This window comes from Octopus sinensis, linkage group LG8, assembly GCF_006345805.1.
Source record: "Octopus sinensis linkage group LG8, ASM634580v1, whole genome shotgun sequence".
NCBI lineage: Eukaryota > Metazoa > Mollusca > Cephalopoda > Octopoda > Octopodidae > Octopus > Octopus sinensis.
Window position 1 is genome coordinate 87,604,162 of NC_043004.1, and position 27,286 is coordinate 87,631,447.

The 27,286-nt window shown below is 32.3% G+C and overlaps 2 protein-coding genes across 3 annotated transcripts in view; one reads left to right on the top strand and one right to left on the bottom strand.

The window, feature by feature from the left end:
* LOC115214751 (trafficking protein particle complex subunit 13) overlaps nt 1-27,286 on the bottom strand; it is a 332,050-nt gene that overhangs the window by 176,192 nt on the left and 128,572 nt on the right. The window contains exon 1 of one of the 2 annotated variants that reach the window (XM_036505549.1): nt 21,930-21,998. The exons of the other annotated variant lie outside the window; for it this stretch is intronic. The gene's annotated coding sequence lies outside the window, so the exon portion shown is untranslated. Of the gene's footprint in view, nt 1-21,929; nt 21,999-27,286 lie in introns of those variants that run through there. 2 annotated transcript variants of the gene reach the window in all.
* Nucleotides 22,913-27,286, top strand: part of LOC115214750 (sodium/bile acid cotransporter) — a 37,610-nt gene continuing 33,236 nt past the window's right edge. The window contains exon 1 of the mRNA XM_029783769.2: nt 22,913-24,082. Within this exon, the coding sequence (XP_029639629.1) occupies nt 23,672-24,082 (411 nt within the window). The 5' untranslated portion in view covers nt 22,913-23,671. The remainder of the gene's footprint in view (nt 24,083-27,286) is intronic.

Consider the following 27,286-nt stretch of genomic DNA (forward strand, 5'->3'; position numbering starts at 1 on the left):
AAAGCATATTGTAATTTCTTCATCTCAGAAGAACATCTTATCAAAAACAATTTTCTGTTTGTATCTATAATGTTTCATGTGATGAATCATTGATAAAATTCTGTTAAATACTTTACTTATAAACACTGTTTACATACGCTTCATCATTTTGATACAATATCTTTCACATTCCTAGAAATCAATTAAATATATTTTAAGCTGATTTTCATAACTAAATAGCAAGCTTACTTTTCTTAAAATAAAGAATGAAAAGGATTTGTCATTATTGATATTAAAAAAAAAAATATCTGCCACATATAAGAGTATAAAGTATATTGTTAGTACTTATTTTATAAAGCTAAGAGAGATAAAGGCAAAGTTGAATCCAGCAGCATAAGAACGCTTTAAAAAATATTCCACTTAAACTTTTGCAAGTTGATGCTTGCAGGAAAGATATGAACAGAGAAGAGACTCCAGCGCAACAATGTTCTGAGCAGAAAGAATTGGATACTGAAAAGCCATGAGTGAACAGGGAGTGTGTGTGTGTATATATATATATATATATATATATATTATATATATATATATATATATATATATATATATATATATCTAAGCACAAGACACAAAATTAGCCATTTTGTTTGATTCTCTGTCGACATAATCTTACTTCAATAACCCAGGTGTTAAGTGTAAGGAAATTAAATTACTATTCAGAGTTCGATATGCACAAAGTACAAATTTTCGATAATTAACAACTTATAGACTCCTTATTCAAGTAAGTTCTATATTGATAAAGAAACTTAATAGTGTTAATATAACTTCACTGAAGTACAATAAATGGAATGCAACATCTTATACAGGCAAACTGTTTTAAAAGGTTTGCGATGCTACAAAATGGAAATCAAGAAAATGATAATCTTGAGATATTGAAAACTATATTAAATTGAGAACTAATTTTTCTAAATATCCTTTATGAAATAGGGAAAAAAAAGGAAATACTCTGCTTTTTATATTCTTTTTTTTTTTATGAAAGAATCATGAAAAATATTTAAATTTGAAAATTATGAGAAAAATCAAAATTCAGAATTGCAGAGAATTTGTTAAGGGCAAGTAATGAAAGGATGTGCATTGGTTAGCAAAGGGTTGTAACAAATTTTTACAAGTCAGAGATCTCTAAAATGTGAACTATTGTCTTTAAAACTGTCTAGAATATTTAAAAAGAAGGATTTTTGTTTTTCCAGATGTGTGCATGAGAAAATTGATGAAGGTGTAATATAAAACAAGAACTGTATCAGACTCAAATAGCTGCCTATACAAAGGCTTGCACATTCTATAACACTGAAACCGGATGTCATACCAAAAAGCTAATTAAGTTGAAGGTAACATTTATAAATTATGATGCTTGTCAGATACATACAAAAGAGATGCACAAACTAACTGAAGAATTATTCTTATAACAAAATATTTCTGGTAACAAAATACTTATTTCTGGTAATCTAATCAAAAGGTGGTGAACTGGCAGAGTCATTAGCATGCATTATATTTGTTCCAACTCTATACTCTGAGTTCAAATTCTAATTAGATGAACTTTGCTTTCATCCTTTAGGGATTGATAAAAAAATTACCAGTCAAGGACAATAGACTGGCAGAATTGTTACAGCATTAGTTTGGATACCTTGCAGTATCTGTTCCAGCACTGTGCATTCTAAGTTCAAATCCTGCCCTGCACTGAAAACTGGTAACACTTCTGTCAGGATAGTATCAGCTATTTGAAAAACCAATGGAAATTTAATTTCTTGGGATTGATTGTAAGCTTGACTGGCACCAGCTAATCTAGTGGCAACATTTGAAAAATCTAATGAACCTACATCAAATTGCTGACTAATCCAATATTTTCAATTTAATTCCTTTTATAAATTCCATATATAAAAATAGAACCACTAGGAAATTCATCATAAAGCAGGGTTTTTTTTTTTTGTTCATAACATTTGACTTTGTATTTAAAAGGGATTAATTTTATAAAAAGAGAAATCTCTTTCTGTAGCAAAACCAAATTACTCATTGATATTATTAATTTTTGACTGTTCTGTAGTTCTAAATCAGATTATGATAGAGTAAACCAAAATTTATATGCTCTCAAAAGGAAATCATCGCCTTGCAGAAAAATAAAACAAATAACAACAAAAAACTCATGAATATGAAAATTAGATAGAGAATGATTTGACAGCTGTACTGAAATGAATGTAGATGTATTAAATTATACTAATGGAAGAAGTAACTTTTTTGGGGACAAAATCTCCTTATCTCAGTTTTCTTGAGACATTGTTCCAGTACAAAAATAGGAAGATACATGCAAAGTACTGTAGAATGCTAAGTTGCAAACAAAATGAATTAATTCAGTATTTCAGATTTAAAAGCACCAATCATGGACTGTAAATTTAATTTCTTTTTTTTCTTTTTCATGACAGAGGAGGGAAAGAAATTTTCCTGAAGTCAGAGAGTTGGCTCAAATGCTTTGAGCAGAGTTGATTATAATAAAAATGAGAAAAAAGGTGAATAAATGGATTATCTATTACAAGGACATGGATAGTAACTCCACTAGGTTTCTGTACAATTTCCCCTGAACCAAATTTCACAGGAAAGACTTTTTTCAAACCAAAGCTATTGTAGAAGACACTTGCCCAAGATGATGCATAGTAGGATTGAACACAAAAGCATATAGTTGTGAAGCATACTTCTTAACCACACAGCCATGCCTGCATAATTACTCATTTCAAAATGTTTAGTTTACAATTAGGGTTTGTTATTGATGAACAATGTTAGATAAAATAAATTGTCAATAATATGCTGAGTAAATATTTTTCTATTAAATACATTAAATCATAATGATACACTGATACATTAAATCATAATGATGTTTAGCCTTGGTTATAGGCATCCTTTATAGATAGATGATCTCAATATGTTAAAGTTATGTATTATTCTCATGATTTAGAAAAATCATGTAAAAGTTAACATTAACTTTAGAACGTAGATTGAGGCAGCCATATATTCATCAGATAGTGAAAATATATTCCAAGACTCAGGCTTAATTATTTTACACTGTGTGTAAATATTATTCAACATTATTCTTTAGTTAATCAGTGTTACATGTTTGATAACTTAATATTTCATGCCTTTAGAATAAAAGAACCTGTATGTATTAATGTCAAATTAATGGATTTTATCATCTATTACAAGGCCATGGATAGTACATCTTAGAACACTCTGAAATTCTACAATATAAGCTGCATGTTTTAAAATGGTCAAAATTAAAATGCTGCATCAAAATTTCATGCTAATTCATGTTCTGAACATCAGCTCAATAATGACAAAATAATTATACTATATTCTTATTATTTTCAAAATTAATTGAAACAAAGGTAGTGTATTTCATTAAAAAATATGGTAATGAAAGGATTAATAATATACACAAACAATTCTCCTACACATACATAACCAACAACTCACCTGACTTTCCTAAATCATCAGACATGAAGTGGTTCTTCATTTCTCATTGAACTATCTCATAATTGCTGACAAGTACCTGAGCTAATTACTGAAGTCTAATTTGATTCTTAACAATTCTATTTTTTCTTGCTGCTTTGTATTTAATGTTCTCATATTAGTATTGTAATCATCAACAAATATCTCCTGCAGCCAACTGATCTCTCTCTCTCTCTCTCTCTCTCTCTCTCTCATCAAGGATCACAAGGAAAGTTTTGAAAATCTTGATGCACTAGACATATAAATGGTTTCTAGTGTGAGAAAATTAAAAACTAGGAAAGTCACATTCAGTATTAGCAAACCCCTCTTCAATGTATGACAAGCAAATATTTTCCCCATAGCTTATATCTCAACCAAAGCACCTGGATATAAACTTTCCTTATGTACAGCTATAATTTCATACATTATGTGCTCTTTACTGTTCTCAACTCATAAACTGTCTTTCAAGGATCAATCTCCTTTCAATTCAGTTGCATTAATCAATTATCTTCTTTGAGTCATCTGTAATTTTGTGCAAATAATAGAACCTTTTCAAGTCTTCTTATCTTTCCACTCTCATGCACTGTCTTTAAAGACCATTAACATCATCCCAATTTGGTTAATATTGGGTTATTGTCTGTAATTGCAGTGTCTGAAAGCTTTTATGACTAAATGTCTTTCTTGTGAAGTCTTTCCCCAAAAGTTCTCTGTCTTTTGACTTTCTCAAATTCGTTTTGATATTTTAAAATGATGATTACTGTAATAACTTGAAAAATTGCCTGCAGGAAAATTAATTTTTAATTTTTAGATTTAAAAAAAAATTTGAATTTAACATGGGAAATGTTTACTTCACAAAATATGAACTTTTTAAATATTAATTTGGTCCTCTTAGGACCAAACTGAACAAGAGACTTGAAAAGAAGTTTGATGGTACATATACAAGAATACTTCATGCAGTTATCATCTTTCATGTCAACAATACCCTATAAAGCAGTTACTGTGTGACAGTCTTTCTACCATCACCTTTGTAATCAGAGAAAGAAGAACTTGTTAAGCAAGAAACTACTGGAGAAGCAAAGTTGAAATATGCAGCTATCTCCTACTTCAGAAACCCATGCATGGACATACAGGTAGCAGAAGACCAAGAAAAACATATTGATCAACTTGTGGAAGTCACTAGATATAAGGGTGAGGATATTAAGACTGCTGTGGAAGATTGGGACATCTGGTGTGAAAAAGTTGCCTTGGTCCAGGCAAGTTTATCCGAATGGATAAATGGATAGACAGAGCCATATTCTGCCTTTTTGATGATAAAGTTGGTAAGAAACTTGATCAGAGACTGTCCATTGAAATTGTTACAATGATGCCATGAAACAGTAACTTTAGTAATTGAAAACAGAAAAACAGTTATATTCACTTTCCATATATTTCTTTATAATATTATACTTATGAAGTATTATGAAGATTAGATGCACTTTTGGAACCTGGTCCCTGAGACAATTCTATTGCATCTGTTGAAAATAAGTAACTGGTGAGATTTTATAAGCCTCAGGCTATTTTCCTCTTGGTTCTTTTACCTCCTTTTTTTATTTTCTTGTTTCTTTTCTTAGTTAAAGTCAACTTTATATATTGTAGATTAAACTGATGCACAAAGCAATTCTTTTATATATCGGTCAGCTGTACTTTGTGCATAAAATGAGAGCACATTTTGTTTTTAGCTTTTTTGGGTGTTAAACTTGGGCCTGAGGGCCTCCTGATTTTTAGCTTTTGAATTTTGAACTTGTGGATCTTTTATTACTTTGAAATTATTCTTTCCCCCTTTGGTTTCTGTCTCTTCCTTATCTTAAATCTAATTTGATCTCTCTCTCATATATATAAATAAATATATATTGATACACACACAGACACTTATATAATGATTATTATTATGAAGGTGGTGAGCTGGCTGAATTATTTGAAGACACTGCAAATGCTCAAAACTTAACCCTACAAGAAAACCCCTAAAAACTATTACTACTGTCAGAAAGAGCACCCAGCACACTCCTTAAAGTGCTTTGTGTTAGGAAGGGCATCCAGCCATAGAAATCATGCTGAAACAGATGCTAGAGTGCAATGCAGTCCTATGGTTCTTGGATCCTGTCAAACCATCCAACCCATGCTAGTATGGAACACAGAGTTAAGTGATGATGAAAATAACGACTATAACATCTTTTGCTTTTGCTTCATAAAAATTAAGCTGTGGACTTTGAGATAACAGCAAATAAGCCTGGCTGAGGTAAAAACACCTCAGGAAACATTCTCCATACTAAATACACATGTGGTATGGCCTCATATATGTAATATAGGAAGTTTTAAAAATTCAATTAACTGAGATTACTCATACAATTAGTAAATAAAATCTAAAGTCCTATAAGAACTTTGGAAAATAGAGTGGATTCAAATTCAGTTTGAAATTTAAACTCAAATTCAATTGTCAAGTGAGAATAATCTTGAACCAAAATGATCCAACTGAAAAAAAAATAATGCCTCCGGCTTTTACTTTCTGCACGTAATATAAATTCTTCCTGTGAAAAGTGGAATTCCTCACTTTTAATACAAAAGCAAATTATCAAAAATAAGAAAGAACAAAATGGAATATTGATAGAAAATATCAGTTATTTACCACCTTCATTCTGTTATGTATGTGTAGATTGAATCTAAGAGAGTGGCAGAAAGAGGTGAAAGAAACAGAGAGAGAGATGAGAAGAAAGAGGTAGATAAAAGAAAGAGGGGAAGCAGAGAGAAAGAGAAAGAGAGAGAGATGAATAAATAGGAACAGCTTTAGAAGAATATGCTGTAGTTCTAATATATGTTGAATAATGATGTAATAATGTAAATGAGCCAGAGAAGAATATTTGTACATTTTTTTATGCATGAGTGCACAATGCATGTACATACAATGCATGAATACATGAACAGGTGTGAAGCATACAGAATTTATAAAAGATCACTACAGTGTTAAGTGTTAATGATTTTAAAGAAAATGTTTTCTCTGTATTTCATTATTTGAAAATTATTGTGAGGAATATTATGAAGTTTTTAACAAACTGACTTTGTGATCCAGTTTAAATGTCTATTGAAAACAGCACAGTATATTTTTGCTTATGTTCATTAAAGAGACACATCACATATTTTCATATCCCTTGTTGTGCAACTCTAAGCTTTCCTACCCTAATCAAGAAATATTGTTATCAACATTTTAATTACCAGTATAATGATTTTTAATAATTATTTTTACTTTCTGAGTGGAGACTTTTCTTTGTAATGATTCATATATCATGCAGCAATAACATAGAAAATTTAGGGATGTATGCATTAGCATTTTTTCTTTTGTACATATTATGTACATTCACTTTGCAACCACATGGTTTCAAGTTCAGTACCAGTGCATGGCACCTTGGGCAAGTGTCTTCTACTATAGCCTCAAGCTGATCAATACCTTGTGAGTGAATTTGGTAGACGGAAACTGTGTAGGAGCCTATCATGTATGTGTGTATGTGTATATGTGTGTCTTTGGCCTAGCTCACTGCTTGGCAATTGGTGTTGGTTTGTTTACATCCTGTCACTTAGCAATTTGTCAAAAGAGATCAATAGAATAAGTACCAAACTTTAAAAGAAATACTGGTGTCAATTTGTCCAACCAAACCCAGCAAGGTTGCAGTCCAATGGCTAAAACAAGGATAAAAAGATATATACATATACATAAATGTGTGTGTGATATATGTGTCCACATTTAAAGTGTGTGTGTGCATTTGTAAATATTTGGCATTTGAAATTCCAAAACCTGAGGCCCTAATTACCACAATCACGTGCATAAATACGTTAGACATCATCAAATGTGTATTGGGATAGTGCAAATGGCTGAACTAAAAAGGACTAAAACAAGCAACCAAGTGAAAGAAAATATGAATCTTGTCATTATGAAAATTAGAGTGAGGTAATAGTCTCATAGATCCTTATAGTAAAAAAAATTACTAAAATTACTATATAATGAGTTAAAGTTCGTATTAAGCATTATTACATTTTGGCACAAAATAATCACAAAAATTTTTATACACTTTTAATAGGTCTACCTCATATGTCATTTTCATAAACTACAATAAATGTGTTTATAAAAGAGAAAAGTAAATATCTTATGAATGGAATTAATTTTATCTAATGAAAATATGATCTATTATATTTGATTGCTTTTTGCCAGTGCCATGTTAAATTAGATATTCGTATTTTAAAAAGTGTTTCATATTTCAAGGTTATGAACTCCTCAGATGTTTCAAGCACAGCTTCTAAAGCTACTTAAAACAAAGATTTTTCAAGAATAGATTCTTGAAATGTCCTTCTCATGTGGTTTGGATAATTTTGTTCTTCATAATGGAAATAGAAATAACAAAAGACCAAGACTTGTAGTGAAACTCTGTGCTGGAGAGGACCCATCCAACCCATGCAACCATAGAAAAACAAATGTTAAATTGTTATTTAGGGCTCTCCAGTTTTCATCTCCATATCAAGTTTTAATATGCTTCCCTTCATTACACACTATCTCATCAATGCACTTCACTTCCCTACTATCACTATATCTCTAACATCATAGCACCTGTGTTATGAGGGATGACATCACATTGGATTTGGCCATATTCTATTCTCTCTTCTTTGATGTTTTAGTGATCACTCCCTCCCCAATTACTTCTCCCCCCCCATACACATTATTAACATCCATCATTATTCCTATTCCTTTACCATCACCCAACTTCATTGCTATCTATTACTCTCTCACACATAACTCCCTTTCTCACTCACACCTGACATCCATCACTCTCTCTTCCTCCACTATTTTCCCATCAGAACTGTTATCGTTATCTCTTTTCCCATCACATAACTGTTCCTCCCAAATATCCTTCCAACACTCATCATATAGATGTCTATCACACTCTCTTCTTTAGCCTTTCACTTCCATCACTGTGGCTCTCTTCTGTTATGCTCCAATCTATCAATCTCTCACTCAAGACCTTTCTCATCACTCTCTCTCTCTTGTATCTACTGGGGTCAAGACAACTCTCTAACACTGATGAGCAAATGATTGGAAGCAATGAGTGTAGATAGTAGTACTCTTTTGTCTTTTCAGAGGCAAGATAACCTCTTAAGTGTTGGTGTCATGATAAAATGCACCCAGCATACTCTGCAAAGTGGTGGGCAAACAAAAGAAGATAATATAGAATGAAGAGGACTTTAGCCTTGCCAAGGATAAGGCAGCCTCTCTAGTGCTGGTGTCACAATAAAAAAGGGCCCAGTCATTCAGTAAAGTAGCTGGAAAACAAATAGAAACAACATATGTAGAGAGGATCTTTTACTATTGCCTAGGGCATGATACCCTTTCAAGTGCTGTTACAAAAAAACGCACATGCAACAGCTCTTGTGCTGGTGCTAAGGTGAAGCAGAAAAGCTATAACATTTAAAAGTTTATGATTTAGTCTCCAACATATTTATGAGTTTAAGCACATCAAACAATTAAAAGACCACCTCGATTTAAAATAGTTCTAATGACTAAAGTAACTGATCAGAAAATGTTTATGCCCATTTCTAACTGTATTTATAACAGATATGTTAAAAATTGCATATATATATTCCCATCAAATTTAATACCATCAAAAACGCTTTGTTCTCTTTTATTTTCATAGAAACACACACACACAAAACTATTTAGAAGTATCAAGAAATATGAATATAAATCTATTTTATGAAGTATCTTAAATATGAATGTAGATATATATTTAGTAAAAAAAAAAAAAACTCTTTGACAGAAAAAAAAGGGCTGTCTACCTTATTTCCTTCCAGGGATTTTTTTTTTTTTACTTGTTATGAGCTATTGTTTATATCTACATTCACATTTGAGATACGTCATAAAAAAAGAAGAGATTACATATACAGGGGTGACTGAAAAGTTCCTGAGTTTGGGTAAAAGAAGATACCAAAAGATTGATTAATTATGATTTTATTCAACATATTCCCCCCTCAGATTCACACACTTATTGCAGCAGTTGTTCATTTTTCTCAGCCCTGTAAAAACTTTGTAGGTAGAGCCTTTCATGATCCCCTTAAAGCCAAGAACTTTCCAGCACCCACCTTGTTTGTGTGTGTGTGTGTATATATATATATATATATATATATATATATATATATATATGTTGTGAAGAGCAAGTTGAGTGGGATTTCAAGTTTTGCCAATCAGCCCTCACTCTTGGTATAGAATTGTCCCATTAGTAAATGTAATGTCATTCTTAATGTCACTTTAACATTTATATATATATATATATATATATATATTATATATATATATATATACATATATATATATATTAAAGAGGAAAAGTGGCTGATGCCGGTGGCATGTGAAAAGCTCCTTTTAAGTGTTGGGTCTCATGGAGGCAGTGACCGAGACCTTTGGCATTATGTCGTGCTAGAGAAGAAGACCCATCAAGCCAAGCAAAATTGCAGTTGTGGCAGATACCGGTGTCATGCAAATGGCACATAAAAGCACCCATTACACTCTTGGAGTGGTTGGTGTTAAGAAGGGCATCCAACCATAGAAATCATGCCAAATCAGACTGGAGTCTGGTGCAGTCTTCCAGCTTGTCAACCTTGGTCAAACCATCCAACCCATGCTAGCATGGACAACAGACACTAAATGATGATGATGATACACATATACACACACACATTATTATTATATTATTATTTTAAATTGTTTGATTTAGCTCCATGTGAATTAAAGTTCTGCAGGCTACTAATACATACACACACACACACACACAAATAAATACATCATCAGTAGTTCATATATCTGAAAAAGAAGCACACTCTAAAACATTAGAGCAATAATATAATTTTGTTTTAGAAGGTTGATTGTTATGGCTGGTGGCCTTGGGCTATTTGAGTGTTACAACTCACCAACACAGCTAAGTAATTTATAGGCACAAAACAAATGGTCACTCTTTGACCAGCCATAACAATCAACCTTCTATATATATAATGTGACCTCATGTGTACCGTTGGTGATTTTTTTCCCTCTGTCTTCCCTTCTCTGGATCTTTCCTTCTCCTATATTTCCGACGAAGAGCTCCGCTCAAAACGTTAAACCCTCCTTCTTTCCTGAGCGTCAAATAATACTATATTTGTTCCACATCCTCGCGTTGTTGTGTTTTTTTTGTGCTTTCTTGTTTGGATTAACTACATATATATATATATATATATATATATATATATATTATATATATATATATAATGTATGTATGCATAAACACACTTATATCAGAATGTGTATTCATGTATATACATAAATGTGTATACATAAACGTGTTTATACATACATACACAACATATACATACATATACAATATGTACATACATATGTACACACACACACATGAGTAAGTGACAAAAACAAATGGATAGACAAATGTATATTATTAGAAAGACTGGGGAGATGTATAGCTACACATTTGTTTATGATATTAATTTAAATTCAAATGGCAAATAAGTTTAACGACACATCCTATTTATTAAGTAACTTTTAATATTTGTATAGCATTACCTTATCTAATAGCTATCATATATGTGTATATATATATATATATATATATATATATATATATACACACACACACACATATATAGGCAGTATTCAGGTAGGAAGCAGAAATGTAGTAGGTACCACTTACATTAGCAGTAGACAGAAGGTGGAATTTAAAATATGTGTGGAATGTATGAATGATCACCTGAATTGGAGCATATGAAGTTATTGATTATTGAATAACATCGATGAAAAGGCGAAAGTGAATTGAAGAGTTGATGGATTCTTGAGCAATGATGTTGCTGTGACATGAGAACAAAGAGAGGGATATATGATATGATATGATATATGGCCACTAAAAATAAATTCTAAATACATTTGAAATATATTGAATTCAATGATGTGTTTTAAACTGTGCTTACTACATCAAAATGAAATGAAATGTTTGGAAAAATATCAATATAAATCAAATCAATTTAACAGTCATTGAAATTAGTAAATTCACATTGTCTATGTTGTACAAAATGAAAATTAGAAAGAACAAGAAGTTTTCCTGATGTAGGAGTCAACCCATTGCATATCTATCTATCTACACACACACACACACACAGATCATTCTTTTCCATCTGTCCACAGAGTGGTGGCAAAAGGTACTGTGATGTCAATGCTTTTTAACTTAGCCCTTTCATAGAGCCCACTGAGAGAGAGAGAGAGAGAGAGAGAGAGAGAGAAATGACTCCTATATTAAAATGGTATTTTATCTATTAATCTTAGCAGGACCTGAACTCAGAATGTAGTGAGCTGGTACAACTATTTCAAGATATTCCATTCAACACTTTAACCACACTGTTATTTTCCACTTTTGAACATCTAATAACAAATTACATGCACAGTTATTGTGAATGACTTGTGTGCCAGCACTATTTTGAGTTAAGAGAGAATTGTTTACTTGTTCCAGTTGTTGGACTGTAACCAAGCTGGGACACTGCTTTGAAGGGCTTAGTCAAACAAACTGTCCCCAGAACTTTTTCTTTTTTAAAGCTTGGTACTTATTCTATTGGTCTCTTTTGCCGAGATACTAAGTTACAGGGACATCAACAAACCAACACCAGTCATCAGGTAATAGAGGGGGGACAAACAGAAACACAAACACACATATTCACAATGGGCGTTGATCAGCCTGGGGCTATGGTAGAAGTCACTTTCTAAAAGTGTTGTGCAGTCGGACTTAACCTGAAACCACATAGTAGCAAAGCAAGCTTCTTAACCACACAGTCATGCCTGTGCCTGATGGTGATATTGGGATAACTTTTCCCTATGATATTGGGATATACTTTTTGAGTGAAATTTGGTAGGTGGAAACGATACAGAAGCTCAGTGTATATACATATACATGTATGAATGTGTATGTTTAGGTTAACCTACAAATCAATGTTGTTGCTTATGCCGTGTGCCTTTATAGTTTCTAATTTAATGACTTGACAAATAGAGTTTGATGAACAAAATACTAAACTGAAATATGTGGGGTCGATATAGTCAATTATACCTCTGAAGATAGTTGTACCCTGGTGTGACCAAAGTCCAATGATGAAAAAAACACCAGTGAAAGTATTGCTCCATGATATATTGTTTTACATTTCTAAGAAAGTTTAAGATTGCTCAACGTTAAGATATTTAGATCAGAAGAATATGCTAAACATTTATAAAAGTCTTGTAAATACTGACAATGTAATTTATTCACAAAGGCCTGATGGAAATCAGTGGAAATATCCAATTACATTATTGTATTCTTGTTTGATAATAGGGTTTATCAGTTCAAATATAACAAAAAAAAAAGAAAAGAAAAGAAAAGAAAAAAGGAATATAAGGAAAAATGTTGAATAAATAGCAACATAAGTGATGTCAATAAACTGATTGATATTTATTCTTTAATATCTCTATTATGTATGAAGCCAAACCCTGTTGATAGCATTATTGATATCCAGTGTTATAAGTGGGAGGGAAAAAATTAAGGATACCAATTGATTATTCATAGTGAAAGGTATATTGGCTGTATTTTTTAAAAGGTTAGAGAATATATTGCTTAACAATGGGTGCTTTGTCAATGTTATGAGTAAAGGTGATAAGGAGTTATAACAAGAAAAAATTAGACATTTTTTTTTATTAGTGGTTGGTAAAAAGAAGCAAAACAAAAGAAAAACGCAAACAAGAAACAAAAATATTTTGGATAAAGAAGTTGCTCCTAATTTGAAAGAAAAGACTCAAACAATACAACCCTCAGAGTGATTGTTAGTTAGTTCATATAACTCTGTAAGAATAGGGTCATGACTATTTCATGCCGGTGGTTATGATCTTGGACTATCTCCTTGATTTCAGACCAAAAGAGACTGATATGCTTTCACTTCATTCCCCCATGCATCCTTTCTAGGTTTTCTTAGATCATCCAACTTACCTATTTCCAGGTTGCCACTCTAACACTTGTCTTGCAATAATGCTTGGAGGTCTCCTCAGAGTTGACCAATCCAGCTCCATTTCCCTTTCAGAATTTTTTGATTGATGGGAGTGTGGTTCGTTCTACACCATGGATTTTTGTTTGAAATTTTGTCTGGCCACCAGATCTTGATTATGCAGTGCAGATATTTGTTGATGAAGGTCTGTAGTTTACTCTTTATGGCTTTGGTGACCCTTTAAGTTTCTGATCCATAAAGAAGAACAGCCTAAAGGGGTTGACTTAAGACTAACAACCTCAATCAGAAAACAAGATTGTTATGGAAACCGCAATTATTTCAACTCAAGGTATTGCTCTTTACAAATTGTGTTTATGTATATAATCTTCTTTTTAGATAACTCTATAACTTATATGCCTTGAATGAATATAACTAGCAAGTTTCTATCCTAAGGTACTCTTTCTTCTTGTGTTTTATTCTACTTAGACACACACACACGCAAAAGAAGAGCCAAGAAAATACATGTTGGTTTGCTATAATAAAATGAATGCTATAAATGAAATAAAATAATATAATTTTGAATCAATTTCTTCTACATAAATGTACATATAAACAGAAGAATGTATAATAAAATGGTTGTTATAATCCAAAATGCTAAGTGCTACAAAATATCTGTAAAGTTAAAATAAAAGTAGAAGTAAAACTCTGTAAAAAAAAAAAAATTAAAAAAGTAAAAAACAAAAAAAAACCTCCTCCAAGATGCTCAAAGAAAAAAGTTACTTTTAAGAAAATACTTTCAATATCACTTTGACACAATAAAGCTGCTTTATCGAACTTAATTTCTAGTAAGACGAGAGTTAGATCTTTTAAAGTAAAGTATTAATTGTACACAGCAGAAGCTTTAGAAAATTCTTGCTAAGATAGATGAAAGTATTGCTGATCATAAACTGTGAGCAATGTGTTTATAAGGGAAGAATTTTGTATTTGCATTATTGGATTCTTGAAGAGTAAGAGATAGATTGCTACTACTTATAATAATCTTACTAAGAAATCTTTTATGATGAATGGTGCGACATGACAGTTCTAAATCAGAAAGATGCGAAAGAGCTCAAGTAGTCAGGGAAGCTTAGTTGATATACTGATGACATTAAGCTATCAACCATACTTCAATGTTGTTTAAGATGAAATGTACATTCTCCAAAATATTCATAACAAAAGTATATCAAGCAGAAGGAATTTCAGTAGAACCAAATTGAAAGTATTCAATATAGAATAACATTCATTAAAACACTTCAAATTATACAATTCACAGAAGATTCAATATGACTGTACAGGACAAGCAAATTTGTATGGTTAAGAAGCTTGCTTAGCAACTACATGATTTCAGTTTCATTCTTGCTGCATGGTAACTTGGACAAGTGTTTTCTACCATAGCTCTGGGCTGGCTAATGCCTTGTGAGTGACTTTGGTAGACAGAAAATGTGTAGAAGCCTTTCATATTTATAGAAGTATGTGTGTATTGGTGTTTGCCTCACCCCCATTGTATAACAAACAGTGTTGGTTTGATTATGTTCCAACAGCTTAGGGGTTCAGCAAAATGACCTATAGAATAAGGACCAGACTTAAAAATATGTACTGGGGTCAATTTATTCAACTAAACCCTTCAGTGTGGCACCTCAACAAGGCCACAGTCCAATGACTGAAACAAGTAAAAGACATACATCTGATTCAAAGAATTAAAGCTTTTGAGAGCAATAATTGCTACTAGTTTTGCAATTATTAGGAGTCAAATCATTTTTATCTGGTTCCTTTTCTTTTCTATACAAATTACTTACTGCGCTTTAAAAAACTTATTTTCTATACTTTGTAATGGAAATGATTTCCGAATCTAGAAATTAATACATTTCTAAACTTGGTCCATTTTTTTCCTTAGAAAATTCTACTTTTATGTTTTACATAGGTCATTAATACAAAAGTCAACACAACATTTAAATCTATTATAATTTTAAGCCTATTTCTTATTATCAATTAGAATATTTTAATACTATGTTGAATGCAGAAGTCACAGAAAAATGAATTGGTCTGCTGGATGTGTAATATCAATTTCTAAAAAAGACCGAGTACAATTGAGAAAACGGTTATACATCAGAGGTTTTGGCTAATGTATATGGATTTGGCTAAGCTAGTATGTACAAGAAATGTAAATAGTTCCTTCTGTATGAAAATATGTTTTGTGTGTATGGTATTGTAACAAAGACCTCTGAACATCTAGAAGGTCATATCAGAGAATGCAGAAATGAGACAGCACAACATCAAAACAACTGGATAATTGATATGTTGCAGATTGATCAGGTGATCTATCTGTCTATCTCACACTGCAGGCATTAAAACAATAATGACAATAATGATGTTGATTGTGATGGTGAAAATCTCACATTTTGCTTTGTTTGCAATGGATACTATACCTTTCACACAGACATTTTTTCTACATCTTTAAAGTGACTGAATCATGCTTATATGTCAATTGTTTAATCATACTATCTTTTCTAGTGATACTGATTCCACCTTTATGTTGACAATTCGAAATTAAATTGATAAAAATCTTATCATATGGTAACTATCAGAAAAAATTTGCAGCAGCCTTAAGCTATAAAATTATTGACGTCTTAGAAGACATCAAGTATAAAATTCAATCATTTTGTATAACAGTTAGAACATCAAATTTAGATGTTATTGAAGATTAAATACATTAAGTGTTACTATGGTTGTGTGGTTGAGAAACTTGCTTTCCAACCATGTTTTCTTAGGTTCAGTTTCACTATGCAGCACCTTGAGCAAGTGTCTTCAACTACAGCCCCAGGCCAACCAAAGCTTTGTGAGTGGATTTGGAAGACTAAAACTGAAAGAAATCCATCATGCATATATTTATGTAAGTAGGTGCAGCCTTGTCTTGACACTGTGTGATGGTTGTAAATAAGTATCACCACCATACAAATGATGCTGCTCATTTGTAGTTTTCCATAGAAACTTCGAGTATCTTAAATGTAATTGACCATATTTAACTCATTCTTTTCCAACTGTGACTTGTCTTCTGACTTATCTATCCAAGTTTTATTACTATACAGTGTCATATCTATAATATATCTATTATATTGTCTTGTACAAAAGAGAGTTCTTTTTTATTGCCAAACAGGAAAGTACTTTTATAAAGCAGACATGCTTTAGTGAGTCCTCTGATAATACCTTAATCTTAGCCATGTTCAGTCACATAGAGTAATTACTTTCCTGTATGAAATAATTGGCTAAAAATGTAGCATGAACCCAGCCAATGATTTAAACAGCTAAATAACTACCTCAGACTATCATAAAGTTGCCTATATTTAATACTCTTATTACTTTTATCAAGATAATATAAGATGATGTTATGATTAGCTATTTTACCTTGCAGCATCAGAAATTATATTCAACACAATTGTCAGATAAATAAGTTGGTTCTCAGTTGGTTTCCCTGACAGTAGTTTTTTCTCAAGAGAAAATACTTAAAATATAGGCTTTGCCTCATCACCAGTACCACCATCATCATGTAGCATGCACTTTTCCATGCTTGCATGTGTTAGACAGAATTTGTTGAGGAAGATTGTCTACAGCTGGATGTCCTCCTTGTCAATAACCTTCACTTATTTCCAGATAAGATGATATTTCCCATAGCTAGATAAGTATTTCATGGAAAACTGAAAATGAACAATCTTGCTTGTATGATGGTGATGCTCACAAGGTTTTGGTCAGCCCAGGGTTGTAGAACCCACTTACACAAAGTGCCTTTTACTATAGCCCCAGGTCAACCTTATGTATAGTTAAGTGACGAGTCACTAATAACATTAGCATAATTTCACAATAATACTGAATCCATCCAAAAAGCATTTTTTCATTTCTTCCCCCACCAAGAAACTTACAGAACAAAAGGCTTTTATGAATTTGTTTGGAGAGGCAATAGGTGCTTTTTTTTCAAAGGCAGTACTGTGGATGCTCATTATTTAGAAGTTGATTAAAATATAATTGGATTTATTCTTCATATTTTACACCCATTTTCATGAATATAATCAATATTCCTTCCTTCATAAATGAGATAAAAAAAAAGGCACAGAGCTGTTTCCAACTGCTATTGATTTTTAAAATGAAAACAAACCCTTATATATTGGAAATAAGGTGTAGCTTGTGTGCTACAAAACCTGTTAAAAAGTAGTGATATTTTTGATGCAGTTTAATCATGTAAAGTTGCATGTGCAAAAGAAACCTGCATATTCAAAAGGAATAGTTAGTAAAATTTAAATTCTATAGCAATTCTAAAAGATTCATAACACATTTGAAAGACTCTTTAATGAAGAAACACTGTTTAGATTTTCTTATAACACATTACATTACAATACCCACACACACACATAAACATATATATATACAATATATGCAGCTATGTATATATCATGTTTGTGTGTGTGTGTGCACACACAAATATACACCATTGTTGTTTTAATGCTCACTTTTCCAAGCTTACATGGGTCAATGTGTTTGTAGTAAAGGAGTTTATTATGGCTGGATGCCCTTCCTGATGTCAACTATCTGTTTCCAAGTGAGGTAAAAATCTAGCAGTCTATCAAACAATAAACAGCCTCGATATGTTTACATGAAGAACTGGAGTCAAATGTGCATTTTGTTTATAAAGATCACACAGCACATGAAGACATCAAGAAACTTAGAAATGCTTCCATAGTAGGCTGCAAGCAAATGACACTAACAGTGAAGCCCCTGTTTACGAACCAGATAACACATACAGAGATTTAAGTCATAAACTCTCTCTCAAAAACACACACATACACACATTTATATATACAGTAGGCTTCTTTCAGTTTCTATCTGCCAAATCCAATTGCAAGGCTTGTAGAAGATACTTGCCCAAGGTGCCATTCCCTCCTACTATCATCCACAATTTAGGAGTTTTCCCTATTTATTTTCCAAGGTTTTGACTTTTTCAGTGTATTCTTAAATCTGCCCTTATAACTTAATTTTGGTTTGCCTGCTAGTCTTTCACCCTGGGCTAACTCACCATACATAAATTGCTTAGAAATCTTATCATGATCATTGTTATGATTAGTAGACTGAATTCATTTGAGGAATTGAATACCACTAACATGCATTTACCATTAGATAACCAGTACAGAGCAGAGACCTTTTCATGTGTCACTGATAAGTCACCCTATGAAGACAATGCAATTTTTGTAGATCTTCAACTTTGTCTCAATTCATGCTAAGACCATAAATATCTATCCAATTTTCCAAATGCATCACTAGCTTTCTTGATTCAGAGGTCATATACACATAAATTCATACATAGCTGTGTGGTAAGAAGCTTGCTTCTCAACCACATGGTCCTGGGTTCAGTCCCACTGCATGACACCTTGTGCAAGTGTCTTTTACCATAGCCTCAGGCTGACCAAAGCCTTGTGAGAGGATTTGGTAGACAGGATTTGTATATATAAATCTATGTGTGTGTGTGCGTGTCTTTGTTTGTCCCTTCACCATTGCTTGACAACAAGTGTTGGTGTGTTTGTGTTCCCATAACTTAGCGGTTGGGCAAAAAAAACCCTGATAGAATAAGTACCAGGTTTAAAAAATAAGTACTGGGGTCAATTCATTTGACTAAAAAAAATTTAAGGTGGTGACCCAGCATGACTGCAGTCAAATGACTGAAACAAGTAAAAGATAAATATATATATATATATATATATATTTAATATTTTGGACTAAAGGTTATATGTTGATTAGTGTGTTGAAGTGTTTAGTAGGGCACTGGCACAGTTTAGGCTACCTGGAGTCATCCACAGTCGGGGTATATTACTGTTGGATCTACTTCAGGAACTCCGCAGTGTTGGTTGAGATAATAATAATAATTTCTTATGTAACCAGAAGATGGGTTTGGTATTAATCTTTATTTTGTACAATGGTTGTTTTGACCTATCTTGCTACTGTCCCTTATGGGTAGGACTCCTTTCAAAATGTTGTATTGTATCAATTCTGCAGTCTGGGTCTCATGAGGTACATCCATACATAAAGTTGTGTCTCACTAGAGATCCTGAGTTTTGGCTGTCATGTTGTTATATACCAGTCTGGTTAGGGAATCTTTATGTATGGATGTACCTCATGAGACCCAGACTGCAAAATGGATGCAACACGTTGAACAGAGTCCCACCCATAAGGGACAGTAGCAGTTGAAACAACCGTTGTATAAAATAAAGATTAATACCAAATCCATCTTCTCGTTACTTAAGAAATTATTAATATTATATATATATATATATATATATTAATGTTTGTTTCCATATGAAGTCATGTACAAAGACAATTTAAAATTAAATTGAAGAATTACTTGATTCTCTTTAGTAAAGTACATGCTTATGAAACTTTTACAAGAGGGATGACAGCAACTTTTAAGCTTTGGCCAGCCTTCATTGAACAGTATACAAGCATGCATGCATATATATGTGTGTGTGTGTGTGTGTGTGTGTGTGTGTGTGTGTGTTTGTGTGCAGATAGATAGATAGCTAGATAGATATGTGTGTGTGTATGTGTGCATACAGACTCATAAACATATAAATATAGATAGATACACATATACATACACTTATATACATATCATCAGTATCATGATTGCTTTAACATCCACTTTTCCATTCTTGAATGGCTCAAATATATTGAGATAGAATTTTTATGGTCAATACTCTGTTACCAATCTTTTTCTAAGTAAGGTAACATTTTCCCCATGGGCAGTGAGGTTTTCATGGAGGATTGGAAGCAATCCAAACCGCTTGTACACAAACAGAAAAACATATATACGCACATGATAATTTCCATTTATGAAATCTACTTACAAAGTTTTGTTTAGTGTGGGGGGCCCAAGATGCAATATAATGGGACTGAACCTAAAACAATGTAATGAGGAAGCAAACTTTTTATCAGACTGTTATACACACACACACACACACACACACAATCTTTCCCCATTTTCACTTCACCAACAATTTAAAGAACAAATCAATGAAATTAATTTCAATCCACTTATTGTGACCAGCCTTCATGGCTATAGAATGGATAAATAAATAAATAATATAGTCAAGTTCTGTATAATGCTGTGCCATAAAATGAAGAAAAGGGTAACATTTCAGATAGGTACTTTATAACAGGAAGTGTCCAGCCTAAAATATTAATCTTCACATCCTCTATCACTAGAGTGTATCCCACTTCAGTTTCTTTTCTCCATTCCTGTTGTTGATGGTTCAATCCATATGCAGTCTATCAGAACATGTAGTTACACAAATGATTTGGCTATGACAAAGTTTATTTTCATATATCCTTTATCAGTTACTTGTTCCAGTCAATATAGTGCAGTTATGCTGGGCATCACCTTCAACAAATCAAGCCCAGTACTTATTTCTTTTAATCAGGTACTTATTCTATCAGTCTCTTCTGCCGAACAGCTAAATCATGGGGACACAAACAAACCAACATCGGTTGTCAAGTGGTGGAGATGAGACAAACAGAAACATACATAGATATATATACACACACAGCAGGCTTCTACACAGTTTCCATTTACCAAATTCCCTAACAAGGCATTGGTCAGTCTGGGTCATACAGTAGAAGATACTTGTCCAAGGTGCAGTATAGTAGGACTGAACCCAAGACCAAATGGTTGGCAAGCAAGCTTCTTAATTACAGTCATGCCTATATATATGAGAATACAAATGTAAGATTGATTTATTTTCAAATAAATTCCTTTTATTAAGAATACCAAACTTAAATTCCAAACAAGCTACTTTCAAATTATCAACAGTTAGACTTGGTCAGTCAAACTTTCAACCAGCTTCCCAGGCTGCTAATGTCCAATACATTAGGCTAAACTGACATTTTTGAATAGTTAGTTGCTATAGTACTGTTTATTTTATATTTATTGATTTCTATGAATAAAAGAGGTTTCTTTAGTAACTATGGGGAACTATATATATATTTCCAACAACAGATTTAGTCATACATTTCTACACTATTAGTTTCAGACATGTTACGTTTCCTGTTTTTCTTTCAGTGGGAGTATAAAAAAAAATTATTTCTGTTCACTGTTTGTGAGTATTTTTCAGGTTTACCAGCTGGAAATGTAAGCTCAGCATATTCTTTATATAAGCAGGACCACTATTACCAAATGAATCTGATTAAGAAATGATGTAGGGGAATTTTTTTTTAAAATGAAGGAACAGTAAGGAGGCTTTATAGTAAGATCTATTTACCAGGTCTGATTACCTAGGTTTATAAAGTATGCTACTTACATGTTGAGTGGGTGGTACAGGAATTCTCAAGTAGAAACCTTTCAGCTCTAAGTGCTCTGCAAATGGAGGTAACCCTCAGTGCATTTACAGACACACAAAAAAAACTTAAATAATTTGTATTGAAGGTTAAGATATTTTAAATAAATATAACCAGTGATATGTTTTTTTTTATTAGTTTTAGAATCATGAATAAAAAAAGAGGGTTATAAATAACCAACAATTTAATTTTTTTGTTCCCCATGGAAAAAAAAACAGAAGTTCTTTAGACTAGCAACTACTAATTTTACTAAGATTTTAAATAATTTTAATTAATCAAATTGTAAAATAACTTGCTTAATTTCAGAATTGGTGATTATTATCTAATTAGATCATTTCTAATTCTGGAATCAACAAAGTTATCTTATACATTGTAAAATTTACATTGTTTACATATTAGCAAAACTAATTGTAACATTGTGGTTGTGGATAAAGTTATCTGAGTACTAACTAAATAAGTAAATTCTGTTTTACTGTAATAAGATAGTATACAATTATATTATTTTATATTAAGTTATCAAGGATGTAGAATACAAACATACATATCTTTCAATATTAACTGGGCAGAAATAGATAACTTTAAATGTTGTTATAAAGAATGTTATTATTTTTTTTGTTAATTAAAACTTTAGTTTTAGATATTAAAACTTTAGAGAACTACTTACATGGGTTATTTCTGTTATAAACTAAGATTAAATTAAAAGTGTGTGTATATTATTTTTTAAAGTTGAAATTATACAGAAATAATTAAATAATAACAGCCATAATAGGAAAGCCCAGTTAGATATTAATTATTTATTTTATCAGCTTAACAGAAAAGATGCTAACAGCATAATGAAAATCAGTGAAGAATGAGGATGTATAAAAGTATTAAGAGGGAGATGTTACAACACGTGTGCATTTTATACTGGATTACATTTGCTATTTTTTAATGTTGTGTAGCTGCAACATTTTCAGTAGCAGATGATAGGATAGGGCTGGCAGATAGACGAAAGAAAAGAAGAAATGCGGAAGTAAATGAAAGGCTACCAGAGCTGTTTGGTATTAGTAATAATAGGGTGTAGAAGGCAAGATATTTAACAAGGGTTGATTCTTCAGCTATGGGATGAAAGGGAATATGAGCTTTTAAGTTGCTATTCAATGAGAGGATGCGTTATAAAAATATGTTAATGAGAGCTACAAGCATGAACAAGCACTGAAATTTTTAGCATAAACATTATCACCAAACTGACTATTAACAAATGTACCAAAAAAATTAATGTCTATAACCACACCTGTATTACATATATAAGAGAACTGTATAGAAGCATATAGCGGAAGTTAGAAATGGTTTTGTTTTCAATAGCATCGCAATAAACATATACCACGAGTACAGTCCTAGTAAATGAGAATGCTGCTACAATTTAGTAGTGCCTGTCACATGGATCATCAGCATTGACTGTTGCAGCATCCAAGGCCATTAATGTGTCCCTGACTTGCACTATGTTTGGTCTGCTAAGCTAGACCATATCTCTCTCTTTCTCACTCACTTACTCTCTCTATCTCCCACTGCTATCACTAGAGGGATCAGCAGCAGCAGCAGTAGTTAGTAGCTGGATAGCAGCAGTAGTTATAAGAGTTGCAGGCAGTGGGGGGTAAGTTTAGAGAAGCAAGAGGACAGGATAGAACTACAGCCGTATGGGCACTAGCAACGTGGTTTGTCAAGCATGGACATGACAGCAACTTATGTCCCTCGGGCAGAGAGCATTAACCTCACCTCTGTGGAGTTACTTTTAGAGGTAGGTAGTGGTGGTGCAGGGGTGCTATCACCAGCTGCTGCAGCAGCAGCTTCCATGGACAGAATGACAACTACCACTATCTTCAGTACGTCTGGGCTCCACTCATCTCAGGTACAAGCTATTTCTGTTGGTTCCCAGAAAAATGTTCCTCACCTGGCATCTGTCATCAGGAAGTCACGAGTATCTGATGTTGTCTTTGATTATTCTATTGCTGCTGTTGGCATTATTATTACCTTTGGACTTGGAGCCATGACTGATGTGGCTAGTCTTAAACATCAGTTAAAGTATCCTGTGCCTCTAGTAATTGGATTTATTGTACAGTTTTTGTTAAACCCTTTGGTAAGTGAGAGACTTATTACTTCTAACATTATTCAAATCATATTCACTCCTTTATGCTACCTCCCTTCCACTCTCTCTTTCATTACTGTTAACTCACAAAATAAAATAAAAAATAAAATAAAAATTATGCACATGTCTATTATTATTCAGTATTATATTCCATTCAAATGTCAACATATCTCAGAGAAACAAATTTACAATGAGGTAAAACAAAGAAACCTGACACTATAGCATTAAGGTGAAATAATTCTATGGAAGGAATAGTTCTAATCAAAAACAAAAGTGTATCAGAATAGATTTATAAATCTATCTATCTATCTGTGTGTGTGTGTATTATATATATATATATATATATATATAGTATTTTGATAACATCCAAATACTGATATTATGTTTACATTTTTGTGATATAACCCAATATCAGTTCGTTTGGAACTACATAATTAAACAATACCTATTTTTTTTTATAAAATTAAATTATCTTTGTTATTAAACAAAAATTCAAATGAATATTTGAAATTATATGACCTCTCCCTTATCCATACATCTCAACAGGCTATTTTATTTTAGGGTGTACTATTTACAATTTTTAGAACTTAATGTTATATCATATATACATACATACATATATATATCTATATCTATCTATCTATATATATACACACACATACATATATATATAATCACTGTTACTATAATAATAATAACAACAAAAACAACAATTCTTGCTATGATAGGCACAAGCCTGAAATTTGGTGGGAGGAGGCTAGCTGATTACATCAATCCCAGTGTACAACTGGTACTTATTTTATCGACCTCAAAAGGATGAAAGATAAAGTCGACCTCAGCGGAATTTGAACACAGAATGTAAAAATGGATGAAATGCCGTTAAGCATTTTGCCCAGTGTGCTAATTTTTCTGCTAGCTTGCTACCTTATAGTAATAATAATAATAAATAATAATAATAATTTTGGCACTAACAATTATAACAACACATTGTTACTGTAATAAACACTTTAAATGATATGTAATTTGAAAAGTTTTATAAAGTTAGGTTACTTGGCATTTTCTCAAAATTTGTAAGTAATTTTCTATCAAGTATTTCAGAATGAAAAAAAAAAGTCTCCTAAATTTAAGAAGCCTCAGTTTCCATAATTAAACTAATAATAGGTATTAAATTATAAATATATTCTTCATCAACTGTGCTTTGTCATTTAACAAAGTACATTGGAATATTTTTAGGTAAGACTATCAGAAAGTGTCATTTAAGTTACACTGAAAAACCTCTAACTTAAATGATTATAATAAAATCCATTTTGATTAATAATATTAATAACAACCCATTTTCTGAACACTTAATAATCATAACACTCACATCTTAGGTTTACATCTTGCAATGTCAAGCAACTTCAGTGTGTGTGCATGCATGTGTGTATGAGTGTCTATGAGTGTGCGCACACACACGTGTGTGTGTGACTGTGTGAAGACTGAAAAATGTTTGTTTACAAATGAAGGAAAAATATTTAGAGTGTAAAGTAGAATGTTTATATTTTATTACAAGCTGAGGTTTCTTAAGTCACACACACACACACACACACAAGGTATATATATATATATATAAACCATATATATGCATTTATATAATCATATAGGCATGCTATCTATCAGTAGTGTCCATATCTATCCACATAGTTATCTAATAGCCACCCTCTATACTTTTGTTAGGATATAGATGTCTATAGCATTAAAAGATTGCTATATAGTATTCTATGTTATTCTAATAGTATAGGTGAGACCGATCATGTTTTCTTTAACTTTCAGGTAGTTGTGAGTATGAAACTTGCTTGGTCAGTTTTCAGATAATATTTGGGTAACATACCCTGCCAATGTTGTATATTCCAGCTGGGAATCATCCATACTCAGCAATTCTGTTCTTTCTAGTATCTGTTCTAGCATCTGACTGTTGGTAAACATGTCACTCTAAGAGACTTTCATGACTGAACACAAATGCTTCATGATGAAGACAAAGTTCCTTCACCTGACTCTTGTACAATGTCCAAGTTTTGGTACCATACAAAAGAGCAAACAGGAAGATTGTCTGCAGCCCTTGCATTTGATTTCAATAAAAATATGATGATTGTTCCATAACCATAGATACATTAGACCAAATGTCTTTACTATCTTCTTTTGTAGCTCAATATTGATATGACTGTCTTTCAGTAATGTACCGCCAAAATACAAAAAGTCTTGTACACTTTTAAAGATTAATGCCATCATCTCATACTTCTATTGTGTGTTGACTGGAATAGCACTTCTGTTTTTTGTAGGTTTTTTTATGCAGTGGAGAATGCATCCACGATCTCTATGTGCTGTAGCATATGCATGAGTAGTGCACTGTCATCTGCATACAGTAGTTCTCTTACAAGGATTGGGGTTGCTTTTTTTTCTCTAAAATGGGCAACATTGAAAAGGTCTGCACTTTAGTGGTACTGTATATTAACTGCATCTTCAAGATTGATGAGGCATCCTCCAGCATTACTGTCAGATAGGTTGAGAGTCTAGGAACCAATACATATTTCAGTTTAATACAATTTGTTACAGCAAATGTATCTTAAGTCTTCTGTATGCTGACTCTGGTCATCATTCCAGTGTGCAAAGCTTTCATTATGAATGTGAATTACTCAAAAGAAACCTATTTCCAAAGTGGCTACCAGAGAGCAGACCTACCAATAATATAAAATGCTTTGTTGTATCAACAAATTCCACATACAGGGACCAGTTTGTCCTAGAGCAGTTGGAGACTGAAAACTATATCTCCTAGAGCTGTTGGAGACTGAAGACTAAATCTACTCTCCTACAGTTTTCTGGAAAACCATACTGGTATTATTTCTTGGATTACATGGATAATAAGGCTGTTGTGAAGGATCTCTTCTACTTGCTATTGATAGAAGTGAGACTCCTATATAATTTCTGCAGTTGGTTCTGTTTCCTTTCTTCAAAAATTGTGGACAATATCATTCTTATGGTCTTCAGTCTTCTTGCTATGCATTTATGGTTAGCTTGTATTGACAGTTGTTATGGCTAAATCAATCATGTTTTCAGATTCCATCACCACCAGGTACTCTGACAGCACTGTTGGATTTGGCTACAGGATCTTTGTTACATGGTGAACCCAGCTTTTGCTCATCTCAATACACTCCTAGT